A 16,208-nucleotide genomic window follows, 5' to 3' on the forward strand; every position below is an offset into this window, starting at 1 on the left:
ATATAATGCAAAATAAAAAATGGGATGATTTCAGACATGATGGGCAAAATGCCCTGGGGTGAGGTTTCAGCCCTCAAAACAAATTCATGTATGTGTTCACAGTATATCCAAGAATTCCAGCAGTACAGAAAGGAACCTGTTGAGTTGCTGATAGCAAATTTCAAAGCCAAAATTTAGGACCAAAATCTTGGGTGCCCTTTACCGTGTGCTGTCGCCTACAGCCACATTGAGGGGATATGAAACATGAGGCAGGAAAGTGCTGCACTTGGAGGAATTCACTTGTTACTCGCCCCAAACAGAACCAGAAAAAGGCCAACTGAGTGAATCTTAATAACTTAAACTGAAATTAAATAATACACATTTATGGAGGAACCTTGTCTGGATCTGAATTTTACCTTAATTTCACGCTAACTCTTGGAAACCAATTTAAGTTAAATTCGAATTGATTTAATTCTTATGTATAACATAATTGTATCCTATAATAACTTCACACATGAGGAAGAGAAAAGAACATCTTGTAGTAGAAAGGCAGAGAGAGGAGGATCCAGCCTGTGAAGAGGCACACCAGGGCCCTTCTGTGACCCTGCACTGACTTAGGAGATCCAGCCGCATGCCCCAGTTACAAACATCGGGTAAAAGCAATCCTTGTGTTACAAGGCAGAAATGAGAGTGAAAATGGGCTGCAACTACTCAAAAGTCTTGCTGGCTGACTTTCCACATGACATTTTACTTTAAGTTCTCCATCTGTGAAAGTGTGGGCAACACTGTATTCTCCACAAACTACTCCAAGTTCTGACAATGAAATTATTTTTAATTTTTTTTTTTTTTAACTAATGAAATATAATGCAAAGCTCTTTCATTCATACCTTCCATTCTTAGATAAACCAAGACAAGCAGTCCCATTCCCACTCCTGTCAGTAAGTGTTTACATGCTCCCCAGCAATAGGATTAGGACCAGTGTAGGGTCAGTTAAACTCCTTTCCCTTCCAGCAAGTGGGGATCATCATGGGGTTACTCAAATACCTTTCCCTTCCAGAAGGAGGATTAGGACCACCACAGGGTCAAATACCTTTCCCTCGCAGCAACACCAGCTTTTCCCTTCCATAACTGCAGCTTCTCATGTGGGAAATAGCAGGCCTCAACTCCAAGTCATGTGGCATTCCACTGATGTAGAAACAAACAGCTCATTCGGCATAAAATTTCACTCCTGCGAACACCACTGAAGTACTGTGATCCTTTTTTTACCAGCAGGTATAAATTTTCAGCGCTACCTTTTTCCTGGACTTTCTTTTCACTGCCATGATGGCAAATGCAAGTTAATGCTCTTTCTAACAGCCCAAGAATATCACATAGCCAAACAAACTCCAGCTGTGGCAGTAGGAACCCTTCCTGACCTGCTCCCTTAGCTACCTAAACACCATCCTGTTGGGAATGGCAGAGTTCGCTGGAGGAAATAGCAAATTCAGCATCAGTTTCAAACACATGGTCACATGTACAAAAGACCCTTCACTAGCATTCATTATCTTTTTTCTTTTAGCATTAATAATCCATAGGAAACCTGCTGGCAAAGCAAAAAGAATCCTTTTAGGATTATTCCTGAAGCAGAACAGGGCTCTATAGTAGTTAGCAGCAGGAAGGAACTTAAATTGGAAACAACCCACAAAAATGACAAGAGGATGATTTTTCAGAAACCACATTTCCCTCTAAATTCATCTACTCAAATGCTATTGCTAAAACATAGAGATATCAACACATTTAGAGGGGAAAAAAAGGGAAAATGTTGCTTAGCTGCCTCCTCCATGCATATGCTTAGAAGCCACTTTGGTCAATTCAGTGCACGATTCTTTGCATTCCATACTTAAAGCTTGACTAAGTTAAGGACTAATGATAAAGGGAAGAAAAAAGACTGTACGTTTATTTTAGTATTTTGCTAAAAAGTACATCCTAATTAGTTTTTTGTGGCTTATAGCTGATGCGGCATTTTTCTGGCAACAACATCAGGAAAGTTAAAACGTGCTACATTTAAGCTTAAGCTATTTTTACTACAGAAACACAAACGTTACAGAATCATGAATTCAAAACAGAAATGTTTTCATGTGGAAACATACATCTGACAATGGAAATATTTATTTTCATTAGTTCTGACCACTGATTTCAGAATGCAATGTATGTGGAAACTTATCACCTTCCATTTTCCAAGACGAGTAAAAGCAAATGAAGTATTTTAGGGCTGTGATCCTGCAGGACTTTACCAGGCTGTCTACAGGAGCACAGACACCTGCCATCTAATTTCTCATTACTGACAGTTCAATTTTTGCAATATTTAAGGCCCACGTCTCAGTAACACCAAAGCTGTTTATAAAATTTTTGGGAATTGCAAGGACTTTTAGGGTGGATGTAAATCTAGGTTACTTTTACCTTAACTGTCACCTGCTAAGCACTACTTGACAAATTTTGCCATATCGGCAAATTGGAAGCTTGCACTTATGAACACCTATGTGCATGAATGAGGCTCTACATCACCAGAAAGGCACTACACAGGAAATAGGTCTACAATGTTTCAGCCCTCTATTTTCATGACAATTGTAACTTGCTATTTTATCTCCGAGAAATTCCATTAAAAGACTCTTTACAGTTTTTTAACTATCAATGATTAAACTAGCAATAAAATACTCTACTACTTTGATTTCAACTGTAAATAGGTTTGGCTGTAAAGCCTCCCCTTTCTCAAATGCCAGATTATTATCCTTTGGAAAAAAATTTTATTTACCAATAACTTTGCAATTCATTTAGCACAGTACACTTTTTTTAACTAAGTGATATTGTCCTCTGTATGGGAAAGCACTTTTCTGAAAGCATTACAATGGAAATACAGTCCCATTGTACAGTGTTGCCTCTAAACAAGTCAATTACAATTTGATTCCTATTTCTTTTTCCTCCCAACATGCAGTGAAGATAAAAACATGCAGTGAAGATAAAAACAAGACAGGAGCAAAATAACACTTATCACAGTATTTCAGTATTGTCAATAACTAACTGTCATCTAGTTTTGTCTGCTGCTTGAGCTGGTAATGAGATAATGATGGAACAGTTTTATATAGTTCTCTATTAACAGCCCAGATCATCCCCTTCAGTCTTTTCCATGTTAAGTTTAGCCATAAACAATCAGCAATGATGAAAACAGCGACTTCCTCCTCAGCTGAATTACCACCTTTCAACCAAGAAAGAAAATGATACTTTGGCCATCAGCAAAAGAGAAAAAAACAATTTTTAGAGAAAGCAGGACTTCCTTATTCATTCCTGTGAAAGGCATATTCAAAATGCAAATGGAAAGCCATTTCAATCTTTGCTATATTTAAAATCTAGCTGTTGTAGAATTAAAAACTGAGACTTTCCAAAAATGTCAAGTGCAAAACTTCTCTACAGCTTCAGTTGCATTTTAAAAAGTACCCTTAAATTGAGAGTGCTTAATTTGAGTCAGGTTTGATTCCTGATTTTAATAATTTTGTCTTGGAGGCTTGGTATCTAGTTCAAAATTGGATTACAATGAGGCAAGACAACAAAGTTACAAGGTTTGAAAACTGGGTATCTACATCACTGAGATTTGGAAAAGAATAGAAGCAATTACCAGTTTCTTTCCACCAGTTTATTGGATGGAAAATAGCTCAGCATAATATGTGCAAAAACTATTCATAAACATTCCCTTCTACTACCTTAATATAAGCTAAAAATATGCATGTTGTTCCAGCATTTTAGCACCTATCTAGTTATGCAGTAAAATTAACAAAAAAAATATTAAAAATACAAGACATGCATCAAAAAAAAAGTAAAAGCAGACATTTGCAGGAGACTACAAAGGCTATTTCCAAAGAATTTTCAAGCAGAAACATCTTTATACCTCTTGAGAAGGTATAAAAATCTCTAAAGTGAGAAAGCATTCCAAAGTTGAGGAACTGATAATCTCTGGATTCAACCTATGGTCCGTCCATTCTGTGAATGTGAGCAGACAGACTGAATTCATGTCGATTTTCAGTAACATCAACAAACTCCGTGCAAGCATGAAGGTTTGCCCACAGACATGAGGTTCTGGAGACAGTATTAAAGCAGGAAAAAATATTGTAACGGGTAAAGTTCTTAGTTACCAGAAACCCTCTACATTTCACACCTTCCTGTATGCCTAGTGCTCACTTTCACATATGTGTGTGTGTGCATTGAATAATTCCTTCCCCTAGAATATGACATATCTTACTTAAAAGTGACAGAAAAAGCTGTTTCTGTGATACTATTTGAAGATAATTACCACTATTTCAACATTTTTTTCCTAACATAATGAACCATTCACTGTTCTAATGTTGGACATTAGAGCTTTGATATTCTTCTCATCGACAAGAGTACTTCTGCTTGAATTATCTCGGGGTGTGTGATGCCATGAGAAGAAGAGTTATCAGACCTTACAGATCATGATTTATAAGGTAATTCCAGCCCTGGCATAGTTTAAAGTTCCTGTAAGGCATCTCTGTTTTATGATAAGACTGCAGAGACTACAGAAGCACCAAGACAGAAAGTGAATGTGCTCTAAATCCACCTCTAGTCCTCAGTGCCAGGAGATGTCACATCAGATGCTTAATACACAGTGGAATTCCTAGATAGATGATGGGTTTTTTTACATCATCTTAGTTGTTCATCATACATGTTTTATGGCAATTGCGTGCTGCCAAATAGGCCACAGGAGTTGCATCATAAAAGGGATTTGGCCCCATGTGCCTTGACAACATGGAAAAAGACGAAAATACTTCCAAATAACAAGACAGCTTTCATCCATATTAGTTCCCAGAAGCCAAACCAGTAAGAGGTAGTATATAAATTCATAGGAAGGCACAAATATGTTGACCATGCAAGTTTTATAAATCAGTTTGTTGATGTATTAACAGAAAATGTACATGGAAACAGTCTTAATCAACACCCAAGAATAAATTTTCTTATTTAAACAAAGAATTCTGCAAAGTTTTGAAAACAACTTCCTAGCTTTTTTTTTTTTTTTGAAATTGATTGTTAATATCTAAATTCACAAAAAACCTTCCTCATGGTTCATACAAATGATCGTGCAAGCAAAGGCGACATCCACCTGAGAACACTGATGCTAATTCATCTTCGGTGGCATTATTACTCGGGAAGGAAATTCTGGATATCATATAACAACTATTATCTTCTTTGTATATAAACAGTATAATCCCTATGCCAGGACTATCTGCATCTTCAAAGGAACAACATCTAATGAGGGCTTATCCCAGCATTCTGTCTACAGGACATCTTCATTTTCTCTGCTCTGTGCTCCTTCTATGCTGAACAGTATCATTAAAAGGACAAACCATCAAAAATCATAATACAAATCATGACTATTTTTCTCAGAGACTACAACTCAAAGGAATAAATATGACTTTCAAGGAAAGCAAGGGCTTTTATTTCTGTCAAAAAAACAGAAATGGTTTTCTTGGTCCTTCAGCCTGTTTGTATTTCTCATTTGCATCTGCACAAGGAAACTAGATTCTCTTTTAATACAAGCAATTCCAAGTAGCAAAAGCCTTAATTCAGTATGCCAAGAAAACAAAAATACTCAGTTGACAGATAAATTATTTCCCAAACACACAGAAGAGCCAGTAATTAAAAAAAAAAAAAAACAATTTCTAATTCTCAGTATAATTTCTTCCAAAACAATCAATCTCTCATATACACAAGTATATGATAATGGATAAAGTAACTAATGGATAAAAAATGTTAAGTATAAAATATTTTGAAAGTATATATACACCTCTTCTTAATAGATTAAACTACGTGCCATATACTAAGTCTCCAAGAAATTAATAAATGTGAGATACCAAAAAGTCAACTGTATAACTCCATCATTACTTATTTTAAATAAGAATCACAAGTACCACACTCAGCATAATTTATACTTAAATGTAATACACAGCAAAAGACATAACACTGAACCCGTGTTTAATAAGTTTATTAATAATGATTAAAGAACTTAACAGTCTATTCAATTCAGTGAATGGCATTATCCCTTTGAAGAGCAGCCCCTAACAGGCGCTAATCCAAATAACCACTGGAATTAGCAGGAGGAAGATCACAGGTTTAAACACCGAATCAAACATTTGCTAATGTTCAAGAAAGAGCAACATACAGCAGACCTGTCTGAAGTCTTCACTGTTGAAACAACTGAATGAATAAGGAAAAAAAAAAAAAAAAAAAAAAAAAAGAAGATACTGCTACACTCCTTAATTCACATTCCAGTCATTTGCAGCACTAGTGCTCAACTAGTGGGGTTTTTAAGTAATGCATTAAATGAATGACCAGTGCTGAAGTGCTAAAATACAGAGCATCTGTAATCCTGTGCTGAGGCAATCTCTTAACAGGCTTCATGACATCTCCTACTTGCACTGCTATCTAGACATCTCAGCTAGATTAATTTGCTACAAAACCCAGCATAAAAAGGACGGCAGAGGCAACATACAGAGCGTTACTGCCAGTCAGATATCCACAGATCTTATTCCTTTTTACTAAGATGACAGATAGTGAGGATTCCTGAAAAAAAATAAAAATCCCCAGGAAGAAGGAAAAAAAAGAAAACAAGGCTGAAGCCTGTATACTTTGTCTGTGTCATCAAAATTATCTGAAACCACAGCTTTAACGATGCAGCAGGAGCATCCCAACATTCACTTATTCCCTTTATTTCCTTTAAAAAAAAAAAAAAAAAAAAAAAAAAAAAAAAAAAAAAAGGAGAAAAAGCAAGTAGACACGGTGTGAGTATGTACAGTACTAGGCATTAGTGCTAGAGGGAGATGGAGAGCAATGGGAGCCCCTGCAGGACTTGTCCCACTGGTTCAGAAGCCTGGGCTCCCCTGTCTGAAGAGGAGGAAAGGAGAGTGGGAGCTCAGGGAACAATGACAGCTAAATGTATGGCGTAAGTACCGGCACAGAATGAGACAGCTTCTTTCTGTCTCAGGATATTACTGTCACAGTGGCCAAGAGAGCAATGAGCTGCAATTTGCCATTCTCACTGTGGTACTTTTTAAAGTACCCAGTTTGAGGAGCACTGGACAGGTGGCACATCATACTGAGCTAAATAGGTAAATGTGAGATTTCAGTGACAAGAGGCAGGAAGTTTTGCTGTTCCAAAAAGCGAGGGAGCAATTTTTTCTGATGGTACCAAGGCATGAGTGGAAGGTCAGCCTGGGGTGCTGGCAGTGTCACCCAGCTGTCTGGTGGCAGATGGTGCCAGTCTGTAGGGATAAAAGGAATAGTGATGCGCACTGCGGGCTGACAGCAATGCTTTTTGCTCAGGAATAAAGGAGCTTTGGGGCAAGTGCAGGCAGGACAAATTAAGAGGAATGCAAAGCCCCCAACGTCCATGCGTGTCCAGCCCAGGGGCTGGCAGGGTGAATAAACTGTGAGGTGCTGCAGGAAGCACAGTGGGGCTCAAAACTGCCAGGGGGGATGCTGCAGGTGCTGCTGCCTGGGGGCTGTGGCTGGGACACAGCTCAGGCCAATCTCTGCATGGTCCCAGGAGAGCTTTGGAGCTGCCTCTCCCTGCGGACATCCAGGCTGAACACTGAGATGTCCACCACGACCCTGGATCTCCCCCCAGCAGCACCTTGCTTGTGCTGCTTGTGTTCCCGTTTCTGGACTTATGCAACGGCTGGAGGGCAGAGACAGCCTGCGGGAAGTGGAGCAGTGGGAGATGCAGGCAGCTCGCATCCCCATGGGGCTCCCTGGAGTGTCCCAAACTACAAAACTGGCCACCTCACCGCTTCTGCTTCCCACAACATCATTATTCCAGCATGACCAACATGACAAATTAACAAGGGAGCCAGGGCTTTTGCAATCAAAGAGAGTGTTTTCCCTAAGAATACATTGTTCAAATCCTTCACGCTAGACACCTAGGCGTGCCAATTCATTAACTGGACAAGCCCTCCTAAGTGGAATGACCTTTCTACATATTGAAGAGACAGAGATATTTACAAGCTTAAGATAAAGCTGGAAATCCCAGCCATCACAGAACTCTCTGAATGGGGCTTTTTTTTTTAAAGGAAAAAAAAAAAAAAAAAATCAGAGCACAGACACAGTAAAGCTCATTTTAAAAGCAGAGACACATTCTTTACTGTTACCCCTCCCCTTGCAGACTCTGAACTGTGGCATCAGAACATGACAACTCCATCAACAAACCACAAAACCTTCAGGATCTGCCAAGTTTATGAACTTCAGGAGATATGAAATTCTGGGATCACGTCAATGTTGCAAATAATTATCACAATCAGGTACACTGGGAATTATAAGCATCTCCTTTATCAGTACACCATGTTGTATATTGCAACCAATAAATGGTAATTAAGACACATATTGGAATTAAGTGGGAGAGGGAAGTGAAGAGTTGATTTCTGTCACAATGCAATCACAGTATATTATTCATGGATATTTTAACTACTATTCTGATCTAGGTTTAACTGTTCCTCTCGCCCCTTAATAAGGGGATGCCTGGGAACCCTGTATGGTATCTCCCCGCTCCCTCGTCCTTTCTGTACTTGCTGCATACCTGAAATGCAGACGATGAAATTCGCTTGCAGAAGAAAAAGCACCTCCCAAACAATTTCCATCCTCTGATTCTCATGCCAAGTGCATCCCTCGGCGAAAAAAAATAACCAAGATCAATACTGCAGTTTGAACGATCCCAGCAAATTTCCCTTCAGACTTGCAGACTGTATTCCCCAGATGTGCTGACAACACATGTCCGAGCTCCCTCTCTGCACGGCTCAAGCAAGATCCCTTCCCTTTCTTCGCCCTACAAAAAAGACCACGAAGCAAACTGCCAGCACCGGGCTCTTCCTCCTCGAGCGAGAAAAAATTCCACCAGATTTCCCAGCACGACATAGACAAAAACCCCAACTGATCCGATATCCGGAGAGCCTCTATTCCAGGGGCAGCCAGGCGCAAGTTAACCCCAAAACTCTTTGCACGTCTCAGCAGGGCAGTGCTGACATACCGGGCAAGGAGGCGGCGGCGGGGGGAGGGGACTCCCGTCCCGTTGCTGCTGCTACAGAAAGAACGGAAAGAGATTAATACGCGCTGCAAGCCCCGCCACCCCCGCCGCGCTCGGAGCACGCAGCCCCGGCCGCCCGGCCCCGCCGCAATCCCTGCGCGCCGCGGCGGCTCCACCACGCGACTGCAGGGGTCGGGCTTACCCCGCGCACAGAGAGCCCTGGCCCGGGATGCATTCCCGCAGCTCTCGGCAAGTGAGTACAGGGCTGTCTGGCAGCGGAGGAGGAATAGGAGTGTGTGTGTGGGGGGTGTCCCCCAGTTCGAATGGCACAAGCGCGGAGTCTGCATCAAGTGCTGCTTGTGCGCATCGCCGGGCGGCTTGGCTGAGGACGCCAGTATTTTAAAACTTATTTAAACAAGAACGAAAAGAGAACCAGACCCGAACTTCTGTCATGTCGGTGGCGGAAGGGCACCAGGAGGCTCCAACTGAGAGTTAGAGAAGTGCCCGCGCTGCAGTGCATATCTGATGGCATTCCGCGAGCACAACAGCTCTGCATAGCTTCCCCTCCTTCCCCCGGCAGACAAAAAAAAAAAAAAAAAAAAAAAAAAAAAAAAAAAAAAAAAAAAAAAAAAAAAGGCAGTGCCAGTTTTGGCGCAATCCCTCACTTACCCCCAATTCCACCTGGTTTTATATCTCTCCCAGCTCACCGGACGTACCGCTCCAGCCTGCAGTCCCAAAAACAAATCGAGGTCAAACTGCAAGCCGCCGGCTGCCAGGCTGCCACCACCTACCTCCACTTCAGCTGTCGGGAGGTACCATAACTAACTGCTCGGAGTTGCCCGTGCTCCCTGGACCGCGGCTACTCCGCCATGTCCCCGGGATGCAGCTGGTGCTGCGGGCGGCAGCGGCGGGCACGGCAGAGCTGGGGCGGCGGCGCGCACGGGCGCGGGCCGGCGGGCGCGCTCCGCCGCGGAGGCGGCGCCTGCGTGGGCGGCAGGGCCGGTCTGCGCCGGGACCGGGCCGGTCGGAGCGGGGGCGGAAGAGGGGGCAAGCCCTATCTCCCTGCCACGGTCGCCCGGCTCGCCGAGCTGTCTTCTGCATTCCAGAGGATGCTACTCACTTGGGTTCAAATGCACGGCCAATTTGATTTTGCTCTCCTCCTCCACCCCAGGGGAAATTAAAAAAAAAAAAAAAAAAAAAAAAAAAGTACATCTGGCGTGGGGAGGGCCTGATTCCCTGGCTGCGGATGGGGAAACTGGGCGCAGGAAGGCAGCGCTGGCAGAGGCAGGTGGCCATGGGCTGGGGTGCTGCGCGGCGCGGGATGCTACGCGGGGGCTGCCCCGGGCCGCGGCGCCCGGCGGGATGGCTTGGGCTGTCGTGGGAGAGGGGACTGGGGCTCAGGGCTGCAAACGAAAATCCCGCCTCAGGGCAGGTGTGAGAAGGTGCAACCGTTTTGACTGCGGATGCTTTCGATGGCTACGGCAAGGGAAAGGGGAAGGGAGATGCTTTGGGTATCAAACTGATCTCCCAGCTCTTGGCAGGTGTGCAGAGGTCATATTACAAACATGGAATGCATGCGGGGGATGCATGCAGCATAGATTGAAAACAGATTGATTTGTAAACAGGTCTCAAACCTGGGCATACTTGGAGCTAACAAGGGCTTACTTGTAAAATGTACCTCTGTGTAGATTCTAACAAAAGGAGGATGCTTGGATCTCTGAATGGGGACGGAAAGCATCTCGAAGAGAAGGGCTATGTTATTTCCATTGCCTCTGAGAAATGTGTAGAACTCACCAGTTTCAAATATACCCGATGGTATTTAATTGTGGCAGAGCAAGAAATCCTTGAGTGCTTCAGAGCAAATGGATGGGGCAAAATCATTACAGTTTTGAAAGAAAGACTTGGACTGCAGACTCTTAATAGTGTGATGCTTCTGTTCATTTTGCTGGTTCTCGGGGTAGAGAAAGTGCTCTTTGCACTGCAGCAATCTCTGCTGATGTTTGCTCCATCTCTTCTTACAGCTTACAAAGAGACTCAGGATTCTATCAAATTAATTGCTATTATCTGCCCAGTGAGAACAGTGAGGCTGGACATGAGACATTGTCATTCAAGGCTTACGGACAAGAATTCCTACATATATTGATGGACTTCCATTAAACAGTGGGGCTGTGCAGCAGGAGGGAATCCTTTCCCTGACAGGTTTGCAGAATGCTGAGTATCATTTTAATACTTAAGTTTTAAGTATTCTGTGCATTTCTCTTCTTTATGCCTTATTAAAATCCAGATTAATATCTCCTGTTCTGGGATTATAGAAGGTATGAGGAGCATTATCTATCTCTAGATGTAAGCACACCTAGGAAATAGCTCAGTAAAGATTTCTACTGATGTTTACTAAACTCCTTTACTAAAACAGATTAATGTTTGCGATGGATTTGCCTGTGAATTCTCTTTTGGATTTTCCCAAATAATTTGTTACAATAACATCCCAATCCAGAACATATTAACCCCCAAAGAGACCTTGTATTTTATATTTACACAGTCATCCTTGTTCCCAAACAAGTCTCCTTGAAATTATGGCATTACATGTGGAAATAAATGTCTCAAGCAAGTGGGATGATCTCTTGTAAAAGGGTGTGTTGACCACTAGGTCAGCAAACAATTGAATTGGAGATAAGGGAATGCCAAATCCTAAGGGCAAGCTCATGTTTAATTCCTGCTGACGATCAGTGGAACTTTAATATGAGTTTAATGGCAGAAAAAAAAAATAGGTAGTTGATGTTGGCTGCTAGTAGATAGCCAAAAGTCCCAAATATATTAAATTTTGTGCATGCTTTTAGTAAGCTTATCATCCTCGTGCAAACCTCATAATTATTTCAGAGGCCTGTGATAAAGAAGTAGTTTGTGACTCGGACTGAAAAATCTCTGAGGGATCAAAGGCAACTTGGAAGTTTCCTTCACCTGGAAAATAACCATAGTGAACTTGGAAACTTCAGGTTTTTTAAATCTAGATAAATAGTAATGAATTCATTTTGCTGTCATTTCCTCACTGTGATGTGATTTAACTGGCAGTGCCCTTCATGCTTGATTTTGAAGTCATTATGCCCATATTGGCCCCTGCAGCTCCCCAGGAAAACTTAGTTCAATTAAGTTGAATGGATATCAATATGGGCCTGTTCCAGAGCCCACAGAAATCAGTTGGAATATTTCTGCAGACTGAGATGATGTTTGGATCAGGCTTTCACTGAAGAATTTGGCACAGTCTGTTTGATCTCAAGGGAAATGTTTTAATATAGTAGGGTATATTTGAGACAGGAGCAGAACAGCACTCTGCTATATACATTGCAAGGACATTCCAAACAGACAAAAATTCTGGCTGCAGCAACCATTTTTTTAATTGCAGAGGTTTCCACTCAAAACTCCTGTAACTCACTAAAATAAAGGGGGTTGATATTTACTGCCCTTATTTGAATTCCCTTCCTATTTGTACAGTTGGCTAAATTTCTTAAACTTGATCTTGACAATCTTTGAGCTGTGCTGGAGTCATTGGACTGACTACTCATGTCTGGAAGGTAAAATGACTGCAAAAAGTGGGTTCAGACAGGTCTCTGAAGCATGTGTGTGTAGCTCAGTTTTGAGGATTTTACTATCTCAGATTTCCGACTGGGATTTCTGGCAGCTTAGAAGCGTTCAATATATTAATTACAAGCTGGACACCCAAGTTTCTTCAGGCCAAATTTACATAGAAGCACCTTTTTAGCTCTGTGAACAGAGTTTAAAAGGTACTTACTAACTTCACATGCTGAAAGGTTTATATACCAATATAACACAGTTTCATAGCTGCTCAGAGGAGACAGCATTTGATTAATTTGATTCAAAATTAGCTTGGATCAGGAAAGATCAATTGTAGAAATTGCTCTGAACGGAGGAACTTCTGAGCAAAATAGGTTGAACTGTGGCTTCCTCTGTGTCACTGGAAGAGATTGCTGCCATTCCTCACTCCTGCCCTGCTGAACATTCCCCCACTCAGGTACAGGACTTTTCATGTGCATTCCCTGGCTCAATGCTGTTTAACTAAGTCACCTCAGCAAGGGCCTGCTATAGAAGTTGGCTAAAGATTCTGGCATGTTTCCGGCAATTAAGCTGACAGAGCTGGAGCAGTTTCTGCTCTTTCTTGAATTCATCCTGTCCCAGGAGCTGCTGGCCCCGTGAAAGGGATGATGGAAGAACTTGTCAGTCAGTGTCTGAATTACCACTGAGATAGAAGCACAAACCAAAATCAATGTTACTTCAAAATCAAAGAAAGGATTAATGCTGTAGTTCACTCAGGTAGAAGGATGCTCACAGGTCCTCAAATCCAAATAGGCACTTGAAGATCACCCAGACCATCAGGTTACTGGTGTCCAGCTCAGGAAACTTTACCAACCTCTACTAGAATTGGACCTTAACCACTATTGAGGTGAAAATGGTTGTTATAAATTATCATAATGATAGCTTTGAACCTTGTTGTCATAAAGCACATAAATGCTACACCATGCCTTCTTATCTCAGGTTTACTCTTTGTTTACTCTTATACTCCAGGTAGAAATTGCACTAGTAGTTTCTTATTGCAATTAAATTGTTTGCAGAAGACAAAAAGGGCTTTTGTGTTTAGGCTGTACATTTGAATATCTTTCCATGCAAGTTCCAGTAACTTCAGAGACAGTAAAATGTCATGATAAATTGCCAAAAACTACCTGAAAAATTCAGTGCATTCCATGCAAACCTTTAAAGCTATGATAAAGAATTACATACCCATTTGTTTTAAAGTAAGAAACAAAAATTTGTCTACTCAAACTTTTGCTACTTATTTATTTCCTGTTTGTGGAACTCCAGTCTCAAGGAATAAGTGTGGATTAGGAAACAATTTAAAGTGCTGATTGTGCCAGCATTGCGTGGCTTCTGCCAAGCTGTCGCAATGTCCAGAAATCGCGCTGACCAGCGCAGCCACAGGCTAGCTCAGTGTCTCACTGTGGCAACGTGGTAAGGTCGGAGCGACAGGCTAAGCGTGCCGCTTCCTCCCTGTGGGAACTTGGATCCCACCGCCAGCGACGGGCACGTAGATGACGTAAGCGACCCCAGCAGCTAATGAAAGGCGGACTCTCCCGAGCAGGATGTAACATAGGTTTATTGAGGCAGAGGGATGCGGGGCTCTGCACGCTGCACCTGCTGCCCAGGAGAGACCCCGAGGGCAGGCGTGCGGCAGTTTTTAAGGGGGGGTGGAAACAGGGGTGGCGACAACCGGTCAGCCAGTCACAGGAATCGGGGGGTTAACCGGGGGTGTGAACCCTAAAACCGGGGACCAACCACGAAATGATGGGAGGGGGTCTCCCGGGCCCCAGCCTATCACTCGACACCCCTCCCGGAGTTTTCCAGAAGCCAGGGAAGGGTCTCCAAGTGACAGACAGGGCGACCACGAGGAGAGAGGGGGGGAATTGACAGCGACAGGTGCAGGGAAGGAATGAATAACAGAAAACGTCCTAACTCATAAGGGGAAAACCAATGCAGAACACAGGGGTATACAGTGGACTCAACCATTATAAAAATAACTTAAAAATCTTACAAAAATAACTTAATAACTTAATAAAAACAATTCTCACACCACCACACCAAGCTGCCTGTATCTCAATACCTTGTTTTTATAAAATGGGCTACAATTCTGCAGGGAATTCAGGCTGATAATTTGCCACTTCAGGAGTAGCAATGGCTCATCAGTGCCCTAGGTCTGAGGTGATATGGCAGCACTGGCCAGCAAGAGGCAACACAGGCAGTTCCAGCCCTCCCTGCTCAGCACTTTGGATGTGTGAGTTATGATGTTTTAAGGGGGTCCCAGTCAGCAAGGAGGAGGGGGCTCAAAGGGTTGGCTGTAACGTTAGGAATTCATCCTTGTCAGCAATCTTCAGCCCACAAAATCTTGTATTTGTCTGTGTCTGAGCTCAGCCCTCTTAGTCATGTGTCTCATTTTAAGATTTTAGGTAGGACCACTCAAATTATAAAGATGCTTAAGTAACTTATTGGTTCAGAGATTAAGAAAGTCACCATTGAAAAGCCACTGGTGAATTGCTGAGAATGTGGCTATAAATACTCAGTGATAAATGTTGCCACATCATTTCTAGTGCTCCTGTTCCACATTTTTTAACTGCCATGCTTATCTTTTCTGATGTCTTCAGTGCATATAAATAATGCTGATCTCACTTGGAAAAGTGATAAAAACATAACATATCATTATAAAAATACAGCCCCCTAAGAACCCATCTGTTCAATGAGCATTAAGGTCATTCGTTTCTCATATTGATAGTCCTTATCAAAACTGAGATGGAGTTTCCATTTTGCTGGTAGACATAATGATTTAATTTATTTGAAGTTAAAAACACCCCCAACAGAGAAACAAGGTAGATGACACTTAACTATGAGGTCAATCAATGTGTTTTTCCTGTGAGTCAGTTTATTCATTATAAAGATTAATTTTCAGTCCAACTCCCCATTTTCATGTCTGAACTCCAGCAAACAGAGCTGACATCAAGTATTTGTGAAATAATATTCTTCTGTGTCAAAAAGACATATGTAAAATGCAGTGATTTAGTTTTTTCTGTAAGTGAGCAGTCACAAAAGTGTTTAGAATGTCATGTGATCATGCAGTTGCTCAACAAACCCCAGTAGGTTTCTGGGATTCTTTTCAGTTTAGCACCCACAGATTTGGGATTTTCTGACCAGGCACATAGAGTGGGAAAACTGGTTGTTGTTTTTTTTTTCCTAGCGTCAAAGCCACCAGACAAAGTTACTTCAGGTGGTACAGTAATTACAATCCTTGTAGTATTCATATTTCATATAATATTTCATATTTCCCACAGCTGGGGAGTAGATTAGGAAAGTTGCCTGTTAAAAATAATTAAAAATATGAAAAAATCCTCCATGATCTAGGGATTGGGTTATTTTTGTACTAACTGATTGCAGTATGGTCCAAGAGAGGTGGAAGATGAGAAGGGACATTCTTTCAATCCAGTTTTTGGCTGACTCACATCAGAGATTATGGGCAGATGGAAGTTGTGCCAAAGTCTCAGTGTTCCAGCAGGGTCATTAAGGCAAACAGGGCTATTTGGCCTCTACTGGTGCCTCTTCTATCACCTTTTTTTTT

General features: G+C 41.9%; 1 protein-coding gene across 1 annotated transcript in view; it reads right to left on the reverse strand.

Annotated features, from left to right (window-relative positions):
• CA10 (carbonic anhydrase 10) overlaps positions 1 to 9,969 on the reverse strand; it is a 273,558-nt gene extending 263,589 nt beyond the window's left edge. The window contains 2 exon segments of the mRNA XM_040081363.2: positions 8,594 to 9,091; positions 9,707 to 9,969. Coding sequence (XP_039937297.1) covers positions 8,594 to 8,654 — 61 coding nt within the window. The 5' untranslated portion in view covers positions 8,655 to 9,091; positions 9,707 to 9,969.
• Between the last annotated feature and the right edge of the window lie 6,239 nt (positions 9,970 to 16,208).

The sequence above is a fragment of the Hirundo rustica genome, chromosome 18, assembly GCF_015227805.2.
Source record: "Hirundo rustica isolate bHirRus1 chromosome 18, bHirRus1.pri.v3, whole genome shotgun sequence".
Taxonomy (NCBI): domain Eukaryota; kingdom Metazoa; phylum Chordata; class Aves; order Passeriformes; family Hirundinidae; genus Hirundo; species Hirundo rustica.